The sequence below is a fragment of the Schistocerca nitens genome, chromosome 4, assembly GCF_023898315.1.
Source record: "Schistocerca nitens isolate TAMUIC-IGC-003100 chromosome 4, iqSchNite1.1, whole genome shotgun sequence".
Lineage (NCBI taxonomy): Eukaryota > Metazoa > Arthropoda > Insecta > Orthoptera > Acrididae > Schistocerca > Schistocerca nitens.
In genome coordinates, this window is record NC_064617.1 from 546641012 (window position 1) to 546665915 (window position 24904).

Sequence of the window (24904 nt, forward strand, 5' to 3'; positions counted from 1 at the left end):
ACACCTGTGGGAGGTCCTGCAACAAGAATGGAGACCAATTGCAGATGAAAAAAATCGACCCATCGCATACCAAGATCATGCAAGACAGTGATTAAAGCAAAGAGTGACTGTTTTGAGGAATCTAAAATTTAGTGGTTGCCTTTAGCGATGTATTGTTCGAGCCTAAGAAAATTTGGAAAACAATAAAATGCCCTTTTCCATTGTTCATAATCACTTGGTGTTTCCAAACTTAATCACAGAGCAAAAAAATTAATTCAAGCTGAATTATGGTTTATGAATGTCTACAAGGAGGCTGTAGAATTTTCGCCTTTCCAGTTAACTGCAGCTGTTCTGTTGCTCCTCTTTTATTCCTGAAAGTTATGGCTTAAGGCAGTCAGATGTATACAGTATTTATTGATTTTGAAAACATTTGAGTTAGCACCATACCAAAAGCTTCAGAAAACTGTGTTCCAGTCCAGTCTGGCGTCTGCTCAGCTCAAGATGTTTCCTAGAAGGTGGTTTTCCATTGTATTGGCTTAAATTTTCAGAGGCGAATAGCTTCCAAACACAAACTTCAAACCTTCAGTTGAAGTAAAGTTTGGCTGACAGTTACAGCTAATCCAGAACCAGCATTCAAAAATTTATAAGGATATATTAACTTAGGATGTACTGTAACACAAAACTAATTATCTTAGAATCTTGATTTATTACCACGTATACAACAATAATGTGTACAGTTTCTCATTCAATTTTAAATATAACAAAAATATTTATATGGATTTACTTTCTTAACTTTAGTATTCACAAAATCTCTGTCAGTATCACTAATTTCAGTGTGGGTATATAAAGGGGTACTTAACTTTGCCACAGTGTTGACCGGAAGTATTTTTTTTATTATTGTTTTTGATTTAGAGAAAGATCTTTCATTGTGATTGGTAACAGTACATGAAGTCTATGTGCTATCCATAACTTTGGGAATCCTGAAATCAAGTAGTTCGAAAACAAATAAAGAAGTATGTCTAACAGGATTGTAAAGTCAGAAAGTAATATTTGTAAAAGTTATATTACATTAATAAGAGTGTATTGATCAGCATCAGAGTTTGAGCCCCTGCTCATTTTTTATTTTTGTAGAAATATGAAATCTGTTTAGATTTCATTAAAAATTTTGCAGCTATTATCAAATTTTGTTGTAGTGGTGTCCAATAGGTAATACTAAAAAATTGCTTTGATGGATGTGTCTGGGTCAGTTGTTGGCTCATCTGTAGTCTCATAAATATTTTTTTCTGGGCCAGCGTTGGCTCAATGTGGGAAATACTACACACCAATGAAGCATCTGCATTTGAGTTAACCCTGAGCACGAATGAGGATTTTGTTCTCTTTATCAGTCAGAACACAATGTGCACCTTCACTTCATCATCAACAGAAATATCCCTTCAGTACGACTGAGGCACAGTGGTTAACACACTAGACTTGCACTCAGAAGGACAACAGTTCAAATCCCCATCTGGCCATCCAGATTTGGGATTTTTATGTGATTTCCACACACTGATTGAGGCAAATGCTGGAATGGTTCCTTTGAAAGAGCATGTCTGACTTCCTTCCCCAACCTTCCCTATTTCAAGCTTTGGCTCCTTCTCTAATGACTTTGTTTGTCGACGGGACGTTAAACTCCAACATTCCTTCCTTCCTGCCTTTCTTTCTTTCTTTCTTTCTTTCTTTCTTTCTTTCTTTCTTTCTTCTGTGCTCTCCTCTCCTCTGTTTGTGGGACTGTACAGGGTGCCTGTCAAATAAATAAATTTTGTTAGTATGAACTGTAAGCATTATAGAGTGTGGTGCAAGGTCACAATTGAAGAGTAGATCACAGTTTTAGTTAACCACATGAACGAGTACTGTGTAAATGCTAGTCGGTTGCTTGAACTGTGTGACTGGTGTGGTATGGTATTCTTCTGCATATCGCCTTTTCCCCTCGAACAGGAAGTTACACTCACCAGCTGACTGCAGTCCCTTTACCATACAGGAGTCAAACTTCTTCCATCTGCAGTGTTTTGTCACCCAAATGATTGCTCCATTTAATGCTAAATGGACACTGTGAGAGTTACAAAACATAATAGTCAGTAAACATGATTAAAATAGTCATACACACTGACAGAAAAAACTCGCAACACCAAAAAATAATTGATGTAGAGTAATGAAATTTCAATTGCAAGATGACAGGTTAATTAATGCAAGCCTAAGATAAACCATTGTAAATGTGAAATGCTGGTACATTGATAACCAGTGTAACAGCCAGAAAGTTGAATGCAAACATGCAAACGTACATGCATTTTACCATAAAGGTGGCGGATGCCAGTTTGTAGGATGGAGCTCCATGCCTGTTGCACTTGGTCAGTCAATACAGGGATGGATAATGCTGTTTCTGCCAGAGATGAGAGGCTCCAGATTTGTTGACCAATATAGATTGCATGTGTGCCACATAACTAAAGTTGCACATATTGAACATTTTTAAGAAAAACAAGGTTAGTTTATGTTCAGTTTGATATACGAAGTGTTGTAAATAGTCTAAATCAAACTGTTATAGTATACCATTGAAACTAGAAAAATTGTGATTCTCCAGGACATAGACAGTGACAGTGGTGAATAATCGCGCAACCCAGATACAATATAGAACACTTTTATTATCACACAGAGCATACAGTAGACAACAAAGCCATAAGCCAGACCACTTGTCACAGGGTTTCTGACTGGGATTCTGGTCAACTGGCCAGCAGTGCAGTGTATCCACAATGTCCTCCCCCACCCTTCCCCACCTTCTGGCACACTTAGTGCAGAGCACTATGAGGGAGGCTGTGTGAAGTGATGTGGTGGCATAATGGCAACTGCGTGGAGAGATGTGGTGGCATGATGGAATCTGTGTGGAGTGATGTGGTGGCTTGATGGCATGGGGACAGACAGGTCTTTCAGGTGCAATACCATCTGCAGCAGTAAGGGTCATGGGGCAGTAGTGTACGCCGATTGGCATACGGATGGTAATTGTGGAGGCAGATCAGTTTGCAGTGAAGCAGGCCATAGCATGAGTGTGTGGCAGTGTTTGGGGATGGCAGTGTGAAGGGTGGATAGGGCTGGTGGGAGGTTCGTTGGAAGTAAACATGTTGTCATAATTCTGCAGTCCTTCAGTGAGGAGGTTGTTGTCAACAAGTTGGATGTTGGGGTCCCTGGGAAGGAAGTCACAGATGTCCAGTCATAATTTGAAGGTTGGCAGTACAGCATTAATAATAACAGGGTAGGCAAGTGTCAGAGAGAGGGTTGCTTGGCAAGTGTTGACATTCGGTGAGGTGTTTTGTAGTGTCCAGGCAGATTTGAGTCGATTGATTGACACAGTTGCAGATTTTCTGGTTGATGACATTTGGAAGGTTCAGTAGTCTCTTTGGAGCACTTTATGGAGCCTGAGTAGAGAGATTTGGGACAGATTGTAACATGTCATCTCTTAACATTATGAAGTCACAGTCTGCAAGTGCTTTGTGATCAAAGACTTCAGGTGGTGAGTGTGGGAGGGGCAGTGGTATGTGAAGGCATGCTATGTGGTTCTCGACATGTGTGACGAAGTCCAGTAGGCCTGGGGCGTAGGTTCATGGAGCATGAAGTCTGCTGGCAGGGATAATGTCTCGCTGTATAGAATTTCACCCAGTGATGCTTGAAGGTCACGTCATTGTGCTGTACGAAGTCCCAGGAGAACCCACAGGAGCACCTTAGTCCATAGCTCTTCGTGGCATGTAAGTGCTGCCTGTCATATGTGGTGCTACCATTCGACCAGATCGTTACTTTGAGGGTGGTATGCTGTGGTTCTAAAACGCTTAGCGCCCATCATATTGTATAGTTCGAAAAAGAGTGCAGAGTCATAAACTGCCTGTCCTGGTCTGTTGTGATGGAAACTGGCTGGCCGAAGTGTGAGATCCTCATTTCAGCAAATGCTTTGGCAGTGGGTTCAGCCATTGTAATACTGTTGCTTCGACCCAATGTGTGACATGATTGATCACCAAGAGAATATGGTGGTAGTAATCAGAGTCAGGTCATTATGTATTTGATGAAAGCACCCTTTGGGATCTCGGAAATCCTTTATATGGTTTTGTGTGACATAAGACTTCACTCTTCTGACATGGGATGTGTGCGCTAGCTTGCAGCTTATAGTTTTTCTTTACATTAGGCCACATGAACCCGTTCATCACTAGTGGTGTTTGGGCAAATGCCCAGGTGTGCCAAATTGTGGAGCTGTTCAAATATAAAATAACAGTATTTTTGAGGTATAGAGGGTGTGTCCGATTTTGTGAAACATAGTGGAGTATAGGGTGGGTTGCTCCCAGGACAGGGCGACATTCAGTCCATTGGTTTGTGGACAGGTCATAGATGAGGACTTGTAAATGTTCATAATGTTATGCATCTACAAACTGATCATAGTTGAGATTAGATGACAAGACACTCATGATTCATGAGAAATAATCTGCCACAGTGTTCTCCAAGCATTTGAGGTGGGGGAGGTCCATGGTGAACTGGGCAAAGTAGTCTAAATACTAAAACCAATGGGAGCATGTGCCCTTGGGTGGGTTTTGCATAGTTGGCAAGTGGGTCTTGATTCGTGTAGATCTGAGGGTGCATCCTTTATGTTCTGTCTGAAGTAGCATACTGCTTTTAAAGTGCCAGTAACTCCCCCTCATATGCAGACCACTTGCTTTGTGATGATGTGGGCTTATGTGAGAAGAATAGAGTGGTTGCTGCACACCACCCCACCTCTTGTTGTAGCATAGCTATGATAGCAGTTTCTTTCGCTTCTGCTGCTGTGATGTGCTGTGCATAGTGAGGGAGTGTGCCAAGGGAATGTTCTGGATAAGGCAGTCCTTAATGCTTTGAAAAGGGTGAAAAGGGCTTTGATCTCACTTGTCCATGTGAGTTTGAATTCGCCAGTGGTACTATTATGGCCGGCAAGAGGTTGTGTTAGTGGTGCTTTCAGGGAGACTGTGTGTGGAATGTGTCTTCTATAGAAATTTATCATGCCTAGGAACTGGCATAATACTCGATTGTTTTCTGATGGAGACAGCCGTTGGATAGTCTCTCTATACATTGTGCTGTGCGACGGATGCCTGATGCATTGACAATGAATTTGAGAAAGATGAATTCTTTGAACTGAAGTTGACATTTGCCTTTGTTGATTATGATATTGTTGTGAGAAACGATGTTGAGAAATTGTTTGAAATGGTTGTTGAGAGATTCCTCATCTGGTCAGAAAATCAAAATCTCATGAACATAACCATAATGGAATGTAAATTTGAAGAGCAGACAACCAATGAAGTGTTGCCATATTTGTGTCATGTCTTAAGTCCATACAGCATGAACATAAATGTCAAACAATCTGAAAGGCATGATAATGGCCGGTTTATGAATGCCATCTGGACACACTGGTATTTGTAAGTATGCCATCTTACCATCAATAACACTAAAAACAGAGTAGTTTTCCAAATAATAGGTAAAGTCCTGGCTGATGGTACAAAGATTGAGGTTTCTGTGACCAATTTTATGGAAGAAGGCCATGAACTGTCAGAGCTTGTCCTCTGCGGTAGGGGAGTAGGGAAGAAAGATACAAATTTTTGGGTGTACATATTGATGAAAACTTGAACTGGTAGAAGCATATTACTGAGCTTCTCAGATAATTATGTTCAGCTGCATTTGCTCTTCATATCGCTGCTAATCTTTGAAAGAAACATATCAACCTTATGACGTATTTTGCATATTTTGACCCAATAATGCCGTACTGAATAATTTTCTGGGGTAACTTGTCACTTAGAAAAAAAGTATTGACTGCATGAAAATGGGCAGTAAGAATAATATGTGGCATACACACATGGACTTCATGTAGGTAGCTCTTCAAAGCACTAAGCATTTTAGTATTGCTGTCACAATACGTATTTTTGCTAATGCTAATGAAATAAGTAAACAATCACAATTTGAGAAGAACAGTGATGTACACACACTATGTAATGAAAAGTATCTGCCCCAAAAACATACGTTTTTTTATATTAGGTGCATTGTGCTGCCACCTACTGCTAGGTACTCCATACCAGCAACCTCAGTAGTCATTAGACATTGTGAGAGAGCAGAATGGGGCACTCCGCGGAACTCACGGACTTCTAACATGGTCAGGTGATTGGGTGTCACTTTTTTCATACATCTGTACACGAGTTTTCCACACTCCTAAACATCCCTAGCTCCACTGTTTCTGAAGTGATAGTGAAGTGGAAACGTGAAGGGACACGTACTGCACAAAAGCATAAGGCAAACATCGTCTGTTGAATGACAGACTGCCAGCAGTTGAGGAGGGTCATAATGTGTAACAGGCAGACATCTATCCAGACCATCACACAGGAATTCCAAACTGTATCAGTATCTGCTGCAAGTACTATGGCAGTTAGGCAGGATGTGGGCAAACTTGGGTTTCATGGTCGAGCGGCTGCTCTTAATCCACACATCATGCCAGTATATGCCAGACGACACCTCGCTTGGTGTACGGAGTGTAAACATTGGACAATAGAACAGTGGAAAAACATTCTGTGGAGTGATTAATAATGGTACACATTGGGGCGGTTCAATGGCAGGGTGTGGGTATGACGAATGCCCGGTGAACGTCATCTGCCAGCATGTGTAGTGCCAACAATAAAATTCGGAGGTGGTCGCGTTATGGTGAGGTCGTGTTTTTCATGGAGGGGGTTTGCACCCCTTGTTGTTTTGCATGACACTACAACAGCATAGCCCTACATTGATGTTTCAAGCACCTTCTTGCTTACCACTGTTAAAGAGCAATTCGGCGATGACGGTTGCATCTTTCAACATGATCGAGTGCCTGTTTGTAATGCACGGCCTGTGATGGAGTGATTATATGACAGTTACATCCCTGTGATGGACTAGCCTACACACAGTCCTGACCTGAATCCTATAGAACACCTTTGGTATTATAGAACACCTTTGGTATGTTTTGGAATGCCGACTTCATGCCAGGCCTCGCCGACCGACATAGATACCTCTCCTCAGTACAGCACTCAGTGAGGAATGGGCTGCCATTCGCCTAGAAACCTTCCAGCACCTGACTGAATGTATGTCTGCAAGAGTGGAAGCTGTCATCAAGGCTAAGGGTGGGCCAACACCATACTGAATTTCAGCATTACCGATGGAGGGCTCCACAAACTTGTAAGTCATTTTCAGCCACGTGTCTTGATACTTTTGATCACTTAGTGTATCTACAATACTAGAGGGAAAAATTGACTTCATTGTACATTGTTAAAGCTGTCAGCTGCTCAGAAAGAAGTTCAGTATGCAGCAGTAAAATTTTTTGATCATACTGTATAACATAAAATAGGTAGTGAAGCAAGTTTTAAATCTAATTTAAAATCATTGCACTCGGACAACTCCTCCTGTCCCATTGATGAATTTATACTGGTACCCAGTATAAAAAGTGTGATTACATTAACAATAATAAAATGATAATGTGTTCATTAATGTTAACACTAATCATGTATACATATCCTATATACTAACTCGTTCCACATCATTTCAATGGAAGAATCATTTAAATGATCAATAGAACATGTAACTAACTAACTGCCACATTGATTGACCCTAAGTAGGTCCACTGGTAAACGCATGGTCTGTATTATACCAGGGTGGTCGGGTGTGGTGGTGATCTTACAGACTGTTCAGTTCTGGAGTACTGGGAGCGGTGTTGTGAATTTGTTCTGGATTATCGATAGAGGTGCCATGTTGGCACGATTTAGAGACGTTGGGAAGATGGAGTAATCTGATGGAGGCTAATGATGTAGCCAGTCGATAATTTGCTGTGTTGTGTCGTGTATCTTGTCTTATGACATCGGTATCATATTGTAAGCGAGAGTTTGTTTTGTGCCTGTCGAGATGGAGTTGTTGGATTTGTTGAAGATGGTCAGTGGTATGGAGCCATTCCTGGAGAAGCCACTGACTGTTGGCTATATCCACCAGAGATGGCGGTAGGTTATGTAGCAATCTGTGCCGTTGTGCTGGACCACTGGTAGGTGGGTGGGTGGGGGGGGGGGGGCTGAAGCTGAGTAGCTGCTGCTTGTGCGAGACCCCTCTTCGAATATGTGTAGCAACAATATAAATGTTTAGAAGCTCCCACATAATTATTTTGTGCCACATGTCATACTGTTCTCCCTCCCCTCCCATTCCCTCCCCTCCCATTCCCTCCCCTCCACAAAGCACAGTATCATGTTTGTTGTAATTTTCTTGCCTACTGACATTAAGTTTATCAGTTCTTATCAATCTTTTCACCATGTTGTCATATTTAAAAATATAATAAAACTCTCCCACTAAGACATTAAGACAAATAGTGCTTTAGTAATGCAAGCAATGTCAGTTCTTTGGGGGCAAGGTTGTGTCTCATTTACAAAAACTGAAGTTTTCCTGGATGTCTCTGAATAACACACTTCATCTGAGACTTGTAAAAAAACATGCAGTCATTGAAGTGAGCTGTGTGTTCATTGCAGGAAGCATATGTGTAAAAGTGCTAGCCACAATATGTAGATGATTTAAAAATAGTTTGATACACACAACCCATATTAAACAATATTGGGAACATGGAAAAGGGAGCTAGCTAATGTTGTTGCCATCATTGCAAGGGGTCAGGGAGAGGAGGGTACATGGCAGGCTCACAATGCTACTGGCAATCTCTTCAACAGTTAAGATGTACATGTTACATAGTTACACCTGCTACAGCTAACACATATGGGTACATTTAATGGGTGAAGTACACAGAAAATAATTAAAAGTTACAAACAGACCAGATTAAGGATATACCATATTTTGTAAGGGCAGATCTGCACTTCCACTGTTTTCCATAAAACTCCTCCTTTGTCTTTACTACTATTGCTACTGTTACAATGCATTTGTTACAATAGTTTTTTCAGTAACAACGGTTCAACTAAAGTATTTTAATTTTGTGTGTAACAGGACAACCACTGTCTGAGGATTAAGATCCTCGGTGACTGTTACTATTGTGTATCTGGCCTGCCAGAGCCTCGGTCCGATCATGCCCACTGCTGTGTTGAAATGGGGCTCGATATGATTGATGCTATTGCGTAAGTACTTTCTGTGCTAAATGAGTCTGTACCTTGTGCTATCTTACAGTAAGATACTTTTTTTTCAGATTCTGTCCTGGTTGTTAGTTTGATGTTCAGTGTGCTGGCTCATGAAATAAACTAGTCCGCCCCATCAATATCAAACCCATGTAGTGTGTTAATATTTCTTTGGCCAGCCTGAGTATGGTTTTTATACATTTTTCCACACACATGTACACAAATGGCGAGCCAATTCCTCACTCTGATTTGGAATAGAAAGCTATAATAATTACATTACAACTCTACACAGAACAGAGCTTAAAAGATGTTACATAGGAAATATTTTCCTGATGTTCTGTGAAATACTTTTTGGTCAAAAACTGTCTTTCAAGTTCCTAGGTTATTGTCGGTTGCAATTGAAGGATAAAATGAGAAACAACTTGCACTGATAGTCCTGACATAGTTCCAGTGAATACAGAAAAGAAGATGTACAATGTGTTTTCAAATGAAAACATTACTTTTAATTGCTACACAGAAACTATTATATTTAACACAAGTGAAAATAAAGCTTTTAACATCATGAAAAATCACTACACGAACAAAAACTGAAAAATAAAATTTAATTTGCGACTGTAGTGTAACAACTACATAACTGAAAGTTAATGTAACACAGAAGGGCGAGGAAATTACGTTTGGTGATTGCAAACTAATCTGGCATTCTGTGCCATATGTATATTGATGTGAAAGTATTTCTAGATGTGTGTGTGTCATTTTTTAGCTTTTCTTGACAGCAGGTAAAATGTAACAATCTACAACATGTGAGTGGTTGTCTGTCAAAAGGTGTTTTGAAAAGGTTGAATGCCTCTTTTTTTAGTCTCCAGCTTATCTCATATTCAGGTAACTAAACTTCCACAATTCAGTTTATGTTATAAGTTTGAAACAAGGGCTTATGGGACTGTCTTCTGTTAGTGGAATAGTGGAATTTGTGACTAGAATCCCTCCTTTTTAATTCACAGTCTGATCTTGTGATGAGATGATGTGTGTAAAAAAAAAAAAAAAAAAAAAAAAAACCTTGAAAATGTTTCTACGACAGAAATTACAAAAGTGAAATAAATGAATTGTAAAGCTTAGAGTCAAATGGCCTCAACGATTTCATTCAAAAACATCAAAAAATTATTGGCCAATAGTTGCCATCATTCTGGAACTCGCCACAGGATATAAGAGAGAGAGAGAGAGAGAGAGAGAGAGAGAGAGAGAGAGAGAGAGAGAGAGAGAGAGAGTGAGGGGGGGGGGGATAGCTTCTGTCCGTGAATGTAAGCAATCTAATACTGTAACTGGCTGTGTGAAAAAATGAAACTTACCTGTTACCCATCTGATTCAGATATTGTATGATTTAAGTCCAGACTTAAAGCATGCCATTAGTTGGCACAGGTTCTCAAAATTTAAAGAACAGTGATTCAGTAATCAAACAACATTTTTCTTGTAGGGTATCTGTGTAGAGTTAAATGCTCATCCATTAATACTGATATACCAACTAAATAAACCAGTCAAGAATTGTACTTACTAAATATAGATCCTGTGTAGCATAGACTGATACTTTAAAACGCTTTTTCGAAAATATGTGAAGCACAGTTTTTTTAACCTCAAATGTGACTGAAAATGAAAGTAAGTATGATGACAAGAGTTTATGTAAAGATATTTGTTGACTGATTTTCATCATAATCATTGTGGCAATTTAGACATTTGTCATAAATGTGCACCAGCTTTCATGGATCCTCTGCAAGAAAAAAAAGTCTGTTGCCTGTCAGTGATGTCCTTAATCATAGTTATATGCAAGTTCTCATTTGAGGAAGCCACAGGACTTCATGTCACCAGGGACAACAACAATTTTGGCTGCTCTGTGGAGGATACTATACTCACAATGTAACTTGAGATTGAAAAAAATTAGCGGAAGTCGGATGACTTCAGTTGGGTATGGAATGTTTCTGGCTGTTGCCATTCTTACCTACTACATAATACAGCATACTGTATCATTGTAATAGGCACTGTGAATGCAATGTTCATTCCAGTATGCTGCCTGCATGCCTCTGAGAAAGAAGCAGACCTCTCCTCACCCCCAACAGTAGCCAATACACTGGGCACCGATAGCATGCTTCTGCTTCCAGCAGTTCCAGAAACAACTATTTTCAAAGATGAAAAGGTAATGGATCAGATGACATTTTTCCTCTAGTAGGAATCTGCAGGGTATGGCATGGCTTGATGGACAAGGGAATATCCTTTTGTAGAGGGTACAGGAAAGCTGGTACAAATTTATGACAAATATCTTGGTCATCACTATGATTATGTAGAAAAATAGCCAGTAGATGTATGCAGTATTTGTTTATAACCACTTTCTAATATTCTTACTCTTTTTAGTTTTGAGGCATACTGATTCTTAAAGACACAAAAAAAGCTCTCGGTTATTTTTTCAAATCATTAATGTGTATTGTCCCAGCTTAGTCTTTTAATTAATTCCTTTTAGTAGATTAATGCAATAAATTAATTCTGAGTTTCAACCCATCTTAGTTTAAATCATCCATCACTGTCATCATTTTCTTCTGAGTGATATTGGTGAAAATCTCCAGTTATGTCGTTACTTCACAATCTTAAGCAAGAGTATTAACCAGAATGAAATTTTTGCTCTGCAGCGAAGTGTACGCTGATATGCAACTTCCAAGTGTATTAAAACTGTGTACCAGAGCGAGACTTGGATTTGGGACCTTTGCCTTTTGCAGGCAACTGCTCTACCGATTGAGCCACCCAAGAACAACCCATGACTTGTCCTCACAGCCTTACATGATCTCCTTCCTTCCAGACTTAATTTGTTAGAGCAGTTGCCTATGAAAGGCAAAAGGTCTCTAGTTCGTGTCTCAGCCTGGTACACAGCTTTAATCTGCCAGGAAGTTTCAAGAGTAATAACAATAAAAGTTTGGTATTATCCTTTATTTTCTGTAATCAGTGCTATCCAATATTTCTGTAGAATAGGGTGGTGAGAAAATACTACCAACTTACTACTACATGGTGCAAGATGTTGGTTACAAGCACTATATTGGGTATCACTGTTAACAGGTCTGTGGTGGAAGCAACAGATGTCCAACTCAATATGAGGGTTGGCATCCATTCAGGCCGTGTGCTGTGTGGTGTGCTGGGCCTGCGAAAGTGGCAGTATGATGTCTGGTCTAATGATGTCACACTTGCAAACCACATGGAAGCTGGTGGAGAGCCTGGGTAAGCCATAAAAGTTGCACTGTTAGAAATAACAGTACAGCTTACCTCATGGCAAGTGAAATATGTATTTATTTGATAACTAGTGTTGTTTATACCGTTATCTTCACATAAGATTATTTAATAAGGATAAAATGGATCATCAGAATATGTACATAAACTTGTACTAAAAGGGAGAATCAAACAAACATTGATAAGGCTGAAAATATCCATGTGATGCTTGTCTGTGCTTTAGTTCCTGTTAGTTTATATACATAATCTTTTGGCCCATTGTGATTTTATTAACAGAAGAACAGATGCAAAGATATTGTATCTGTAATGCTTGGCAGTAAGTATAACAATAACTGGGTCAACTTTTGTATGTGATTCCCTACATTGAAAGTAAGAGGGATCCACTAACATGGGTGACCATCTTGTTGAGCACCTCATTTGAACAAGTATCAAGAGTGGACATTACGTGCTTCCCTTTCTGTAAACAGGTATTCATATTTTGGAAAGTAACTTTTATCAATTCATGTTTCTTGGACTTCGTTTTTTGCTGCAATGAGAATTACCTCCTTTCAAATTATTCAACACATTTCATTTCTGAAAGCCTTTACATAGAAGGACCCTGAACTGGCTGCTGCTGCGAATTGAGTCATTCCACAGCACATCTCATAAGGCTCTGCTTTGTCACACACACACACACACACACACACACATATTAATGATATTGATTTTGCAGCCGTGTGCACGTAACGCAGGCTACATTGGACTATCTCGGTGGTGAGTACGAAGTGGAAGCAGGCCACGGTGGGACAAGGAACCAGTACCTTCGGGATAACAGTGTCACCACGTACTTCATTGTGCCACCTGCTAGGAGACGGAAGGTAAGTGCTGCCTCCCATTTTAAATCCAGAACCGGCTATTTTTGAACTTGTTGTTTTGTACATACTTTTTTGTTCTCCATTTGAATTTTACTTAACTTTTTTAATGACATTTGGTCACATAGAATGTTAATAAGAAAAAAAGAAGAAAAGGTTACCTAATACAGCATAAACAGAGATGAAAATTCACAGGTGATAAATGTACAGTAAAAGAAGGGACCGAATGAGAATTTTTGAAAAGCTCAGATGTGAATTATAATGGAATGTTAATGTGACTGTTGTTCTGATGAACCATTTTATTTCATGTGCCAAAAATTCCCTAGGTTCTGTAAGTTAAAACAATTTTCTTGTGTCCTGCACTTTCTATCTTCAGTTGTTCTTTCATTTGGCAGGAATTAATTTTTCCTTGGTAAGAGAATTAACACTTGGCAAACATCATTAATGGCATTACAATGCACAAGGTTTCCTCTCTCCACTCTGCCCACCTTTCCCCCTTCGTTTTCCCACCTCCCTTCCTCCAGTAGAACCTGAAAATAAACCAAGTGTCGGTATCAGCAAAGGTTTGTATGCGAGCGTGTATTGATTATTTTTGTGTGTAATTACCATGGCACCTGACACATTCATCAAAATAGTGTATCAGTGCCACATATATATATATGTTGAATGCCATTCTGCTGCATGCATCCCGAAACACATGCTGCAGCATCAACTCAACAACTTCTTTAACAATTCATATAGGATCTGTTGAATCAATTTTCATACACTCTGAATATTTCACCAAGTGATTTCCATCTTTTTACAGATTTGAAGTGATTAGCAGAAGACATTTCACCTTGTATGAGGAACTGCTGGGGTACTATACTGACAGACAGCTGGCAGGCTTTTGTGGAGTAATTAGCAAAGCTGGTACACTGTTCAGACAACATATCAGTCACGATGTTGATTAAGTTGATAAACAATCAATACATGGATGCAGAATCTGTAACACACACAATCCTTTTTGATATTCACATCTCTTTTAATTGTCAGAGATCGGGAAGGGAAAAGGTTAAAGGAAGGGGGGGGGGGGGGGCGGCAACATTTCAACATAGAACACTCCAAATAAAATGCAAGGAATGGGCCACATGTGTAAAGATTGTGAATGTGCAAGGGAAACACAAGTATTTTTAATTTTCGTCAAATATACTTATTATTCAACTGTAAGGGAATTTTCTGCAAAATTTTTTCTTCCACCTAGTCTATACTGCTTAGTGGTTTATTAAGACACACAGCATGCAGTACTACAAATGTGACCAAATTTATGGAAATGCCACACTTGTGGACTGTCTACAAATGGTCGCGTATTACTGTTGAAGAAAGTGATGACAGTTATCACTTGACTGCTCAAAAGTACGACTTTGTCGTAAACTGGTGCAACTTCCTGAATAATTTCTAGTGGGAAACTGAGCTTTTTGTGACCCACGGATACAACATGCATAAACTGTAACATGAACTGTGCGAATAACAGTGTCCTATATACAGGATATTTCCAAACAATTGACAGAGAGAAGAATGAGGTGCTTCTGTTTGACATCTATGCTTGACTGTGGTCAGTTGCTTCCTGACAAGCACTATATTTCCTTAAATAGGCTCACCAGGTTCAGCATTATGCAGGAAAAGCTGGCAACTGTCCTACGCAGCAATATTTTACTGTGTGGTGTGTATTTATGTTGATAACCCTGCTGCAACATCAAAACTATTTAGCCTTGTGTTTCTTCATATGACAGCCCAGCACTCATAAAATATACTTCCTTCTAAACTTGAAGTTCAGATTAGATCCCCGCTGCAGGTCCGGAGGTTAGAATAGGCCTGAGGTATTTCTGCCTGTTGTATGAGGCGACTAAAAGGAGTTTCACATGTTTCGGCCTTTATGTGATGGTCCCCTGTAGGGTTTGACCTCCATTCTTCAAAATTTTCCCAAAGAGCGAGCCAATTAGGGAAGGGTGCCTTACAAGGTGCTTCATGTCCATCATGCATTAAGAATTTCAGCGCACTTTCTCATTGTCGCATTGCAGTCCTTCCCATTCTCCATCTCTTGACTGAGGGCACCTTCCTGGGTGCGTTTACCACCATGCACTATGCAGTGTCGATTTCTGCATTGATGATGACCATGGACTTCTTTGCACTTGAAATCCAGCACGGTAGCCAGTCTGTTGTGGTGGGGCCGCCACGTACCCTGTTAGTTGTATCCCCCTGACCACACAGGAATCGCTCTGCTGATGCCTGTGCCGTTAACTCCCCACGTATGCCAAGGGGTGGATGCCCATCCCCCTGGGGCATTGGGACTCCCGGCAATGGCCATGCTGCCAGGTGGCCTTTGCTGCAGCTGGGTGGCACCCGTGGGGAGGGCCCCTGGTCAAGAGTGGGTGGCATCAGGGCAGATGACACACGATGAAGTGTAGTTTCATCATCTCTTGCTGGTAGTGAAACACTAGCAGTCTCTAAGCGATCACGAGCTCAATTCAACACACAGAAGTAGGCCCCCAAACCATTCCCCTCCCTGGCAACACCATGGGAGGAACATCAGGCTAAGGATGGCAGTGGACCTTATTCGCCCTGGTACCTTGTATGTTCGAGAGCTGATGGGGAATCTTTCTTGACAATGAAGCCTCAGTTTTTTTGTTGAGCATTTAGAGGACAAGTTCGGGGAGGTGGAGGGCTTGTCCAAAATGTGATCTGGGTCAGTCTTGATCAAAACAGCATCCTCTGTGCAGTCACGGGAGTTACTCACTTGTGACAAGCTGGGGGATGTTTCTGTAACCATCATGCCCCGTAAGAGCTTAAATATGGTCCAGGATATCATATTTCACAGAGACCTTCTTTTGCATTTCGACGATGAGCTGTGTGCCGATTTAGAGTGGCGAGGTGTACATTTCGTCCGGTGTGTCCGCCGGGGGTCAGAAGGATAATCAGGTTGCCACCAGTGCCTTCATCTTGGCCTTTGAGGGTAATACATTGCCCGAGAAGGTCAAGGTGATGGTCTACTGGTGTGATGTAAAGCCCTATATCTCTCTCCCAATGCGGTGCTTTAAGTGCTGGAAGTTTGACCATGTCTTCCCACTGTATTTCCAACATCATGTGCCAAGATTGCAGATGCCCATCACATCCCAACACTCCATGTGCCCCACCTCCCATGTGTGTCAACTGTGGAGAGCACTATTTGCCTTGCTCGCTTGACTGCAGGATTCTCGAGAAAGAAAGGAAAATCATGGAGTAAAAGACTCTGGACCAACTGACCTACACTGAGGCTAAGAGAAAATTTGAACACCTGTATCCTGTGTGTATGACATTGTCTTATGCTGCCGCTACAACAGTTCTGGCACCATCAGCTCTGCCAACCCAAGTCACCTCTCAGAGCCGGAAGACTACACCTTCCCCCTTGATGGTGAGGGGTATTTCCCTCCCTGTTCTCCTGCACCTCCCCACCCCCCCCCCCACCCCCACCCCCAGCCCCCCACCCCCCCGCCCCCCCTAACCATCGGGGACATCTGTCCCCACTTCTAAGCTGGAGAAGCGTAAGTCTTCTTCGGCTTCTCTCGCTGGGAAGGGGTACCTTGGGTCACTCCATTCCTAGGTTTCTTCTAGTGGAAAAGACAACACCTGCCAGTGACTGAAGAGCCCAAAAGCAGCTGGTTGTATGGCTTCACGCTCATCCTCAGTCCCGGAGACTGAGCCAGTGAAGTCCTCCTAGCCAGGGAAACCCAAGGAGCAGCGAGAGAAATCCAAAAAGAAAGCCCCTAAGACCAGAGACATTGCAGTGTCACCCACACCACCGCTACCTACAAGCTCTGCGGCTGAGGATCAGGTGGAGATTTTGGCGTCTCCAGAGGACCTAGATCTCACCAGACCCTCAGACACAATGGACATAGACTGCTCAGGCAATAAATCCCTCATTGAATGTTCCATGCCTTCCCAGTCTCATGATGTCATCCCCCAGTGAAATTACGGTGGTTTTTTCCACCACCTGGCTGACCTACAGCAACTGTTAAGCTTTACACTTGCTATCTGCTTTGCCCTCCAGGAAACCTGGTTCCCAGCAATGCGGACTCCCGCCCACTGTGGCTATAAGGGAAATTACAGGAACCATAGTGACTATAATCGAGTTTCAGGTGGAGTTTGCCTTTATGTCCTAAACTCGGTCTGTAGTGAACATGTGCCCCTTCAAACCCCTCTTGAAGCTGTGGTTGTCAGAATAGGGACGACGCAAGAAATAACTGCAATGTTTATCTTCCTCCAGATGGTGCATTACCCCTGAATGTATTAGCTGCACTGATTGATCAACTCCCTAAACCTTTCCTACTTCTGGGAGATTTTAATGCCCATAACCCCTTGTGAGGTGGTACCATTCTTACTGGCCGAGGCAGAGATGTTGAAACTTTACTGTCGCAGTTCGACCTCTGCCTCTTAAATACTGGGGCTGCCACACATTTCAGTGTGCTCATGGTAGTTACTCGGCCATTGATTTATCAATTTGCAGCCCAGGACTTCTCCCATATATCCACTGGAGAGCACATGATGACCTGTGTGGTAGTGACCACTTCCACATCTTCCCATCACGCCCCAGTGTCAGACACATGGACGCCTGCCCAGATGGGCTTTGAACAAGGCAGACTGGGGAACTTTCACCTCTGCTGTCACCACTGAATCTCCCCCACATGGTAACATCGATGTGAAGGTTGAGCAGGTTACTAGCACAATTGTTTCTGTGGCAGAAAACGCGATCCCTCGTTCTTTAGGCTGCCCGAGGCGTAAGGTAGTCCCTTGGTGGTTGTCGGAAGTCGCTGAAGCAATTAAGGAGTGTCGGCAAGCTCTACAGTGGCATAAGTGGCACCCTTCCCTGGAGCACCTCATAGCTTTTAAATGTCTCTGTGCCTGTGTTCGCTACCTTATCAAACAATGGGAGGAGGAGTGTTGGGAGAGATACATCTCCACCATTGGGTACCACATGTCACCTTCCCAAATCTGGACAAAGATCAAATGGCTAACAGGCCTCAACAGCTGTCCCCGGTGTTACCATAAATGGTACTGATGCAAACATGATTGCTGAGACTTTGCTGAGCACTTTGTTCGAGCTCTGCGTTGGAGAATTACCCCCCAGCCTTTTGCACACTCTAATGGCGGCTGGAAGGGAACATCCTCTCATTCACTACATGCTGCAGTGAATCCTATAACACCCCATTTACAGAGTGGGAGCTCTTCAGTGCCCTTGCACATTGCCCCAACACAGCTCCTGGGCCTGATCGCATCCACAGCCAGATGATTAAACATCTCTCATATGACTACAAGCGACATCTTCTCGTCATCTTCAACCGGATCTAGTGCAATGGCGTCTTTCCATCGCCATGGCGGGAGGGCACCACCATTCCGGTGCTCAAACCCGATAAAAACCCACTTGATGTGGATAGCTATCAGCGTCACCAACATTCTTTGTAAGCTGCTGCAATGTAGGGTATGTCGACAGTTGGGTTGGGTCCTGGAGTCACGTGGCTTGCTCGCTCTATGTCAGGGCGGCTTCCACCAGGGTTGCTCTACCACTGATAATCTTGTATCCATCGAGTCTGCCATCTGAAGAGCATTTTCCAGATGGCAACACCTGACTGCGGTCTTTTTTGACTTACATAAAGCATACAACACAACTTGGTGACATCATATCATTGTCATATTGTACAAGTGGGGTCTCCGGGGACAACTCCCGATTTTTATCCAAAACTTCCTGTCGCTCCATGACTCCCATAGTTCCATCCATATCCAGGAGAATGGAGTCCTGCAGGGCTCTGTATTGTTTGTCTCTCTATTTTTAGTGGCCATTGAAGGTCTAGTACCAGCTGTTAGGCCCTCTGTCTCACCTTCTCTGTATGCAGACGACTTCTGCATTTCGTACTGCTGCTCCAGTACAGTTGTTGCTGAGTGGCACCTCCAGGGAGCTATCCACAAGGTGCAGCTCTAGCCCATGGCTTCCAGTTTTCAGCCGAAAAGTCGTGTGTCGTGCACTTCTGTCAGCGTCGTACCGTTCATCCGGAACCCACACTTTACCTTAATGACGATCCACTCACTGTGGTGGAGACATATCAATTCCTAGGACTGGTTTTCAATGCTCAATTGACTTGGCTCCCTCATCTTCATCAGCTTAAGCAGAAGTGCTGGCAGCATCTCAATGCCCTCCATTGCCTGAGCAACACCAATTGGGTTGCAGATCGCTCTACACTGCTGCAGCTGTACAGAGCCCTTTACCATTCCCAAATTGACTATGGGAGTGTGGTTTATGGTTCGGCAGCACCTTCAGCGTTGCATTTACTCAACCCTGTGCACCACTGTGGGATTTGATTAGTGACAGGAGCTTTTAGGACAAGTCCGGTGACCACCGTTCTGGTGGAGGCTGGTGTCCCTCCACTGCATATCAGACATGCGCAACTGCTCGCAGCACACATTCATAGTTCCCCTAAGCATCTGAATTACCATCTCCTTTTCCCGCCCATGGCAGTCCGTCTTCGCATTGGGGGCCCAGATCGGGGCTAACGATTGCGGTTCTTGTGCGGTCACTTCTCTCCGAACTGGAGTCCTTCCCTTTACCACCTCTACTTGCAGTCCGGTCATGTATGCGTCCATGGTTTACGCCTCAGCTGCAGCTTCATCTGGACCTTTTGCATGGCCCTAAGGACTCTGTTAACTTAGCCGCTCTCCGCTGTCACTTCCTCTCGATTCTTTATGTGTTCTGGGGCTCTGAAGCGGTTTACACCAATGGCTCAATGGCTGATGGTCATGTAGGCTTCACATTTGGTGTTTTTTTTTCCCCCCCCCCTCATCAGTCTACTGACTGGTTTGATGCAGCCCGCCACGAATTCCTTTCCTGTGCTAACCTCTTCATCACAGAGTAGCACTTGCAACCTACATCCTCAGTTATTTGCTTGACGTATTCCAATCTCTGTCTTCATCTACAGTTTTTGCCCTCTACAGCTCCCTCTAGTACCATGGAAGTCATTCCCTCATGTCCTAGCAGATGCCCTATCATCCTGTCCCTTCTCCTCATCAGTGTTTTCCACATATTCCTTTCCTCTCTGATTCTGCGTAGAACCTCCTCATTCCTTACCTTATCAGTCCACCTAATTTTCAACATTCGTCTAGAGCACCACATCTCAAATGCTTCGATTCTCTTCTGTTCCAGTTTTCCCACAGTCCATGTTTCACTACTATACAATGCTGTACTCCAGACGTACATACTCAGAAATTTCTTCCTCAAATTAAGGCCGGTATTTGATATTAGTATACTTCTCTTGGCCAGAAATGCCTTTTTTGCCATAGCGAGTCTGCTTTTGATGTCCTCCTTGCTCCGTCCGTCATTGGTTATTTTACTGCCTAGGTAGCAGAATTCCTTAACTTCATTGACTTTGTGACCATCAATCCTGATGTTAAGTTTCTCGCTGTTCTCATTTCTACTACTTCTCATTACCTTCGTCTTTCTCCGATTTACTCTCAAACCATACTGTGTACTCATTAGACTGTTCATTCCGTTCAGCAGATCATTTAATTCTTCTTCACTTTCACTCAGGATAGCAATGTCATTAGCAAATCGTATCATTGATATCCTTTCACCTTGTATTTTAATTCCACTTCTGAACCTTTCTTCTATTTCCATAATTGCTTCCTCGATGTACAGATTGAAGAGTAGGGGTGAAAGTCTACAGCCTTGTCTTACACCCTTCTTAATACGAGCACTTTGTTCTTGATCGTCCACTCTTATTATTCCCTCTTGGTTGTTGTACATATTGTATATGACGCGTCTCTCCCTATAGCTTACCCCTACTTTTTTCAGAATCTCGAACAGCTTGCACCATTTTATATTGTCGAACGCTTTTTCCAGGTCGACAAATCCTATGAAAGTGTCTTGATTTTTCTTTAGCCTTGCTTCCATTATTAGCCGTAATGTCAGAATTGCCTCTCTCGTCCCTTTACTTTTCCTAAAGCCAAACTGATCGTCACCTAGCGCATTCTCAATTTTCTTTTCCATTCTTCTGTATATTATTCTTGTAAGCAGCCTTGATGCATGAGCTGTTAAGCTGATTGTGCGATAATTCTCACACTTGTCAGCTCTTGCCGTCTTCGGAATTGTGTGGATGATGCTTTTCCGAAAGTCAGATGGTATGTCGCCAGACTCATATATTCTACACACCAACATAAATAGTAATTTTGTTGCCACTTCCCCCAATGATTTTAGAAATTCTTATGGAATGTAATCTATCCCTTCTGCCTTATTCGACCGTAAGTCCTCCAAAGCTCTTTTAAATTCCGATTCTAATACTGGATCCCCTATCTCTTCTAAATCGACTCCTGTTTCTTCTTCTATTACATCAGACAAATCTTCACCCTCATAGAGGCTTTCAATATATTCTTTCCACCTATCTGCTCTCTCCTCTGCATTTAACAGTGGAATTCCCGTTGCACTCTTAATGTTACCACCATTGCTTTTAATGTCACCAAAGGTTGTTTTGACTTACCTCTATGCTGAGTCTGTCCTTCTGACAATCATATCTTTTTCGATGTCTTCACATTTTCCCTGCAGCCATTTCGTCTTAGCTTCCCTGCACTTCCTATTTATTTCATTCCTCAGCGACTTGTATTTCTGTATTCCTGATTTTCCCGGAACATTTTTGTACTTCCTCCTTTCGTCAATCAACTGAAGTATTTCTTCTGTTACACATGGTTTCTTCGCAGCTACCTTCTTTGTACCTATGTTTTCCTTCCCAACTTCTGTGATGGCCCTTTTTAGAGATGTCCATTCCTCTTCAACTGTACTGCCTACTGCGCTATTCCTTATTGCTGTATCTATAGCGTTAGAGAACTTCAAACGTATCTCGTCATTCCTTAGTACTTCCGTAACCCACTTCTTTGCGTATTGATTCTTTGTGACTAATGTCTTGAACTTCAGCCTACTCTTCATCACTACTATATTGTGATCTGAGTCTATATCTGCTCCTGGGTACACCTTACAATCCAGTATCTGATTTCGGAATCTCTGTCTGACCATGATGTAATCTAATTGAAATCTTCCCGTATCTCCCGGCCTTTTCCAAGTATACCTCCTCCTCTTGTGATTCTTGAATAAGGTATTCACTATTACTAGCTGAAACTTGTTACAGAAGTCAATTAGTCTTTCTCCTCTTTCATTCCTTGTCCCAAGCGCATATTCTCCTGTAACCTTTTCTTCTACTCCTTCCCCTACAACTGCATTCCAGTCGCCCATGACTATTAGATTTTCGTCCCCCTTTACATACTGCATTAAATTTTCAATATCCTCATACACTTTCTCTATCTGTTCATCTTCAGCTTGCGATGTCGGCATGTATACCTGAAGTATCGTTGTCGGTGTTGGTCTGCTGTTGATTCTGATTAGAACAACCCGGTCACTGAACTGTTCACAGTAACACACCCTCTGCCCTACCTTCCTATTCATAATGAATCCTACACCTGTTATACCATTTTCTGCTGCTGTTGATATTACCCGATGCTCATCTGACCAGAAATCCTTGTCTTCCTTCCACTTCACTTCACTGACCCCTACTATATCTAGATTGAGCCTTTGCATTTCCCTTTTCAGATTTTCTAGTTTCCCTACCACGTTCAAGCTTCTGACATTCCACGCCCCAACTCGTAGAATGTTATCCTTTCATTGATTATTCAATCTTTTTCTCATGGTAACCTCCCCCTTTGCAGTCCCCTCGCGGAGATCCAAATCTTTTGCCAATGGAGAGATCATCATGACACTTCTTAAATTACAGGCCACATGTCCTGTGGATACACGTTACGTGTCTTTAATGCAGTGGTTTCCATTGCCTTCTGCATCCTCATGTCGTTGATCATTGCTGATTCTTCTGCCTTTAGGGGCAATTTCCCACCCCTAGGACAAGAGAGTGCCCTGAACCTCTATCCGCTCCTCCGCCATCTTTGACAAGGCCGTTGGCAGAATGAGGCTGACTTCTTATGCCAGATGTCTTCGGCCGCCAATGTGCTACCCTCGCCACCCTCTGGGTAGTATCCATTCAGGAGTCCATTTATGCCCTGGGAAAGTCACGCCATTCCATGGTGTTTGTGTGGACCCCAGGGCACGTCGGAATCCCCGGCAATGAACTTGCTGATAGGCTGGCCAAACCGGCAATGGAGCCAAACAGGCAATGCAGAAACTGCTTCTGGAGATAGGCATCTCCGAAGCTGACCTGCGTTCTGTCTTACACCATAGGGTTTTCCAGCTTTTGGAGACGGACTGTCATAACAGCACGCACAACAAACTGCGTGTCATTAAGGAGACTATGAAAGTGTGGAAGTCTTCCATGCAGGCCTCTTGCAGGGGATCAGTTGTCCTCTGCCGGCTCCACATTGGCCATACGTGGCTAACGCATGGTCACCTACTCGAGGACCCATCTCAGTGTCGCTGTGGCTCCCAAATGACAGTCGTCCACCTCTTGCTGGACTGCCCACTTTTAGCCACTCTGTGGCAGACTTTAAACTTTCCCAGCACCCTGCCTTTGGTGTTGGGCGACAGTGCCTCCACAGTGGCTGTAGTTTTACGTTTTATCCATGAGAGTGGATTTTATACTTCTACGTAGTCTTCAGCGCACGTCCTTCGTCCCTCCGTGTCCTCCATCCTAGTGCTTTTAGTCTGGAGGTTTCAATGTGTTGCAGAGTGGCTGGCTTTCCCTTTTTGTTCTCGTGGTTGGCCCGCCACTGTAATCTGCTTTCATGTTTTACTCTCTTCTGTTTCTAGCATCTCTGTTGTTTTCTTGTCCTCATTGTCTTCCCTTCGTTCTTGTGGTTTTTCCTTTCTTTCCATTTCGTGTTGTATGTTTCTTTCATGCTATTCTCACACTTGTGGCATTGTTTTATTAGGAACAAGGGATCGATGACCTGGTAGTTTGGTCCCTTCTCCCGCCTTTAAATCAACCAACCAACCAACCAATCAGATTAGGTATGCTTTCTGTTCCATACATACATGGTGAGCAGTCTTAATTATGTGGGACATGATATAAAATAAGAAAACATATTACAAAAAATAGATATACTAATGTTTCTTCCACAGATCTTAAGTAAAACTGTCCTCATGAATGTCGTACAGGTAACAAAAATCTGAAGCATATTTTGACTTAAAGACTTAATAAAAAAGCTTGTCAGTGTCTGTTCCTCTTGTTATCATTAGAATATTGTACTGGTATGTAATATATTTCTATGTGGCCTAAGCGTATCAAAAGACCATTTCTGAAAGGTTGGTTTGTCTTACTTTGAATAGTGTGTTAGATAACAGTGTGTAAGTCTTAAATGAAAAAAGTGCGAATATGTTACAATGAAAAAACGGGGTAACCAGAAAACTATACCACCGTCTTATGCCTGTTATTGCAGAAATTTTGTGTCATTCTTTGGTACCAACATTAGAGGGGTGCATTGAAATTTATTCGTCACGATGAAAAATTGTTAGCAAGAATTTCGTAATCTCAGAAAGCAGTTAGTGTTTCAAGTTGACCAATTTTCAAAATATACATTAAATTTTGGGTTGTTGTACAATCATACTTGAGTAACAGAGGGGCATATACAAATGCTTCGGAAATTCACATATTCTGACAAGTGGAACAAAGATTTGTTAGA

General features: G+C 42.3%; 1 protein-coding gene across 1 annotated transcript in view; it reads left to right on the forward strand.

Annotated features, from left to right (window-relative positions):
• The window catches only part of LOC126252611 (Ca(2+)/calmodulin-responsive adenylate cyclase), a 370372-nt gene that overhangs the window by 173974 nt on the left and 171494 nt on the right, over positions 1 to 24904 (forward strand). Inside the window, exons 8-10 of the mRNA XM_049953514.1 lie at positions 9001 to 9128; positions 12216 to 12374; positions 13096 to 13240. Of these exons, the coding sequence (XP_049809471.1) occupies positions 9001 to 9128; positions 12216 to 12374; positions 13096 to 13240 (432 nt within the window). The remainder of the gene's footprint in view (positions 1 to 9000; positions 9129 to 12215; positions 12375 to 13095; positions 13241 to 24904) is intronic.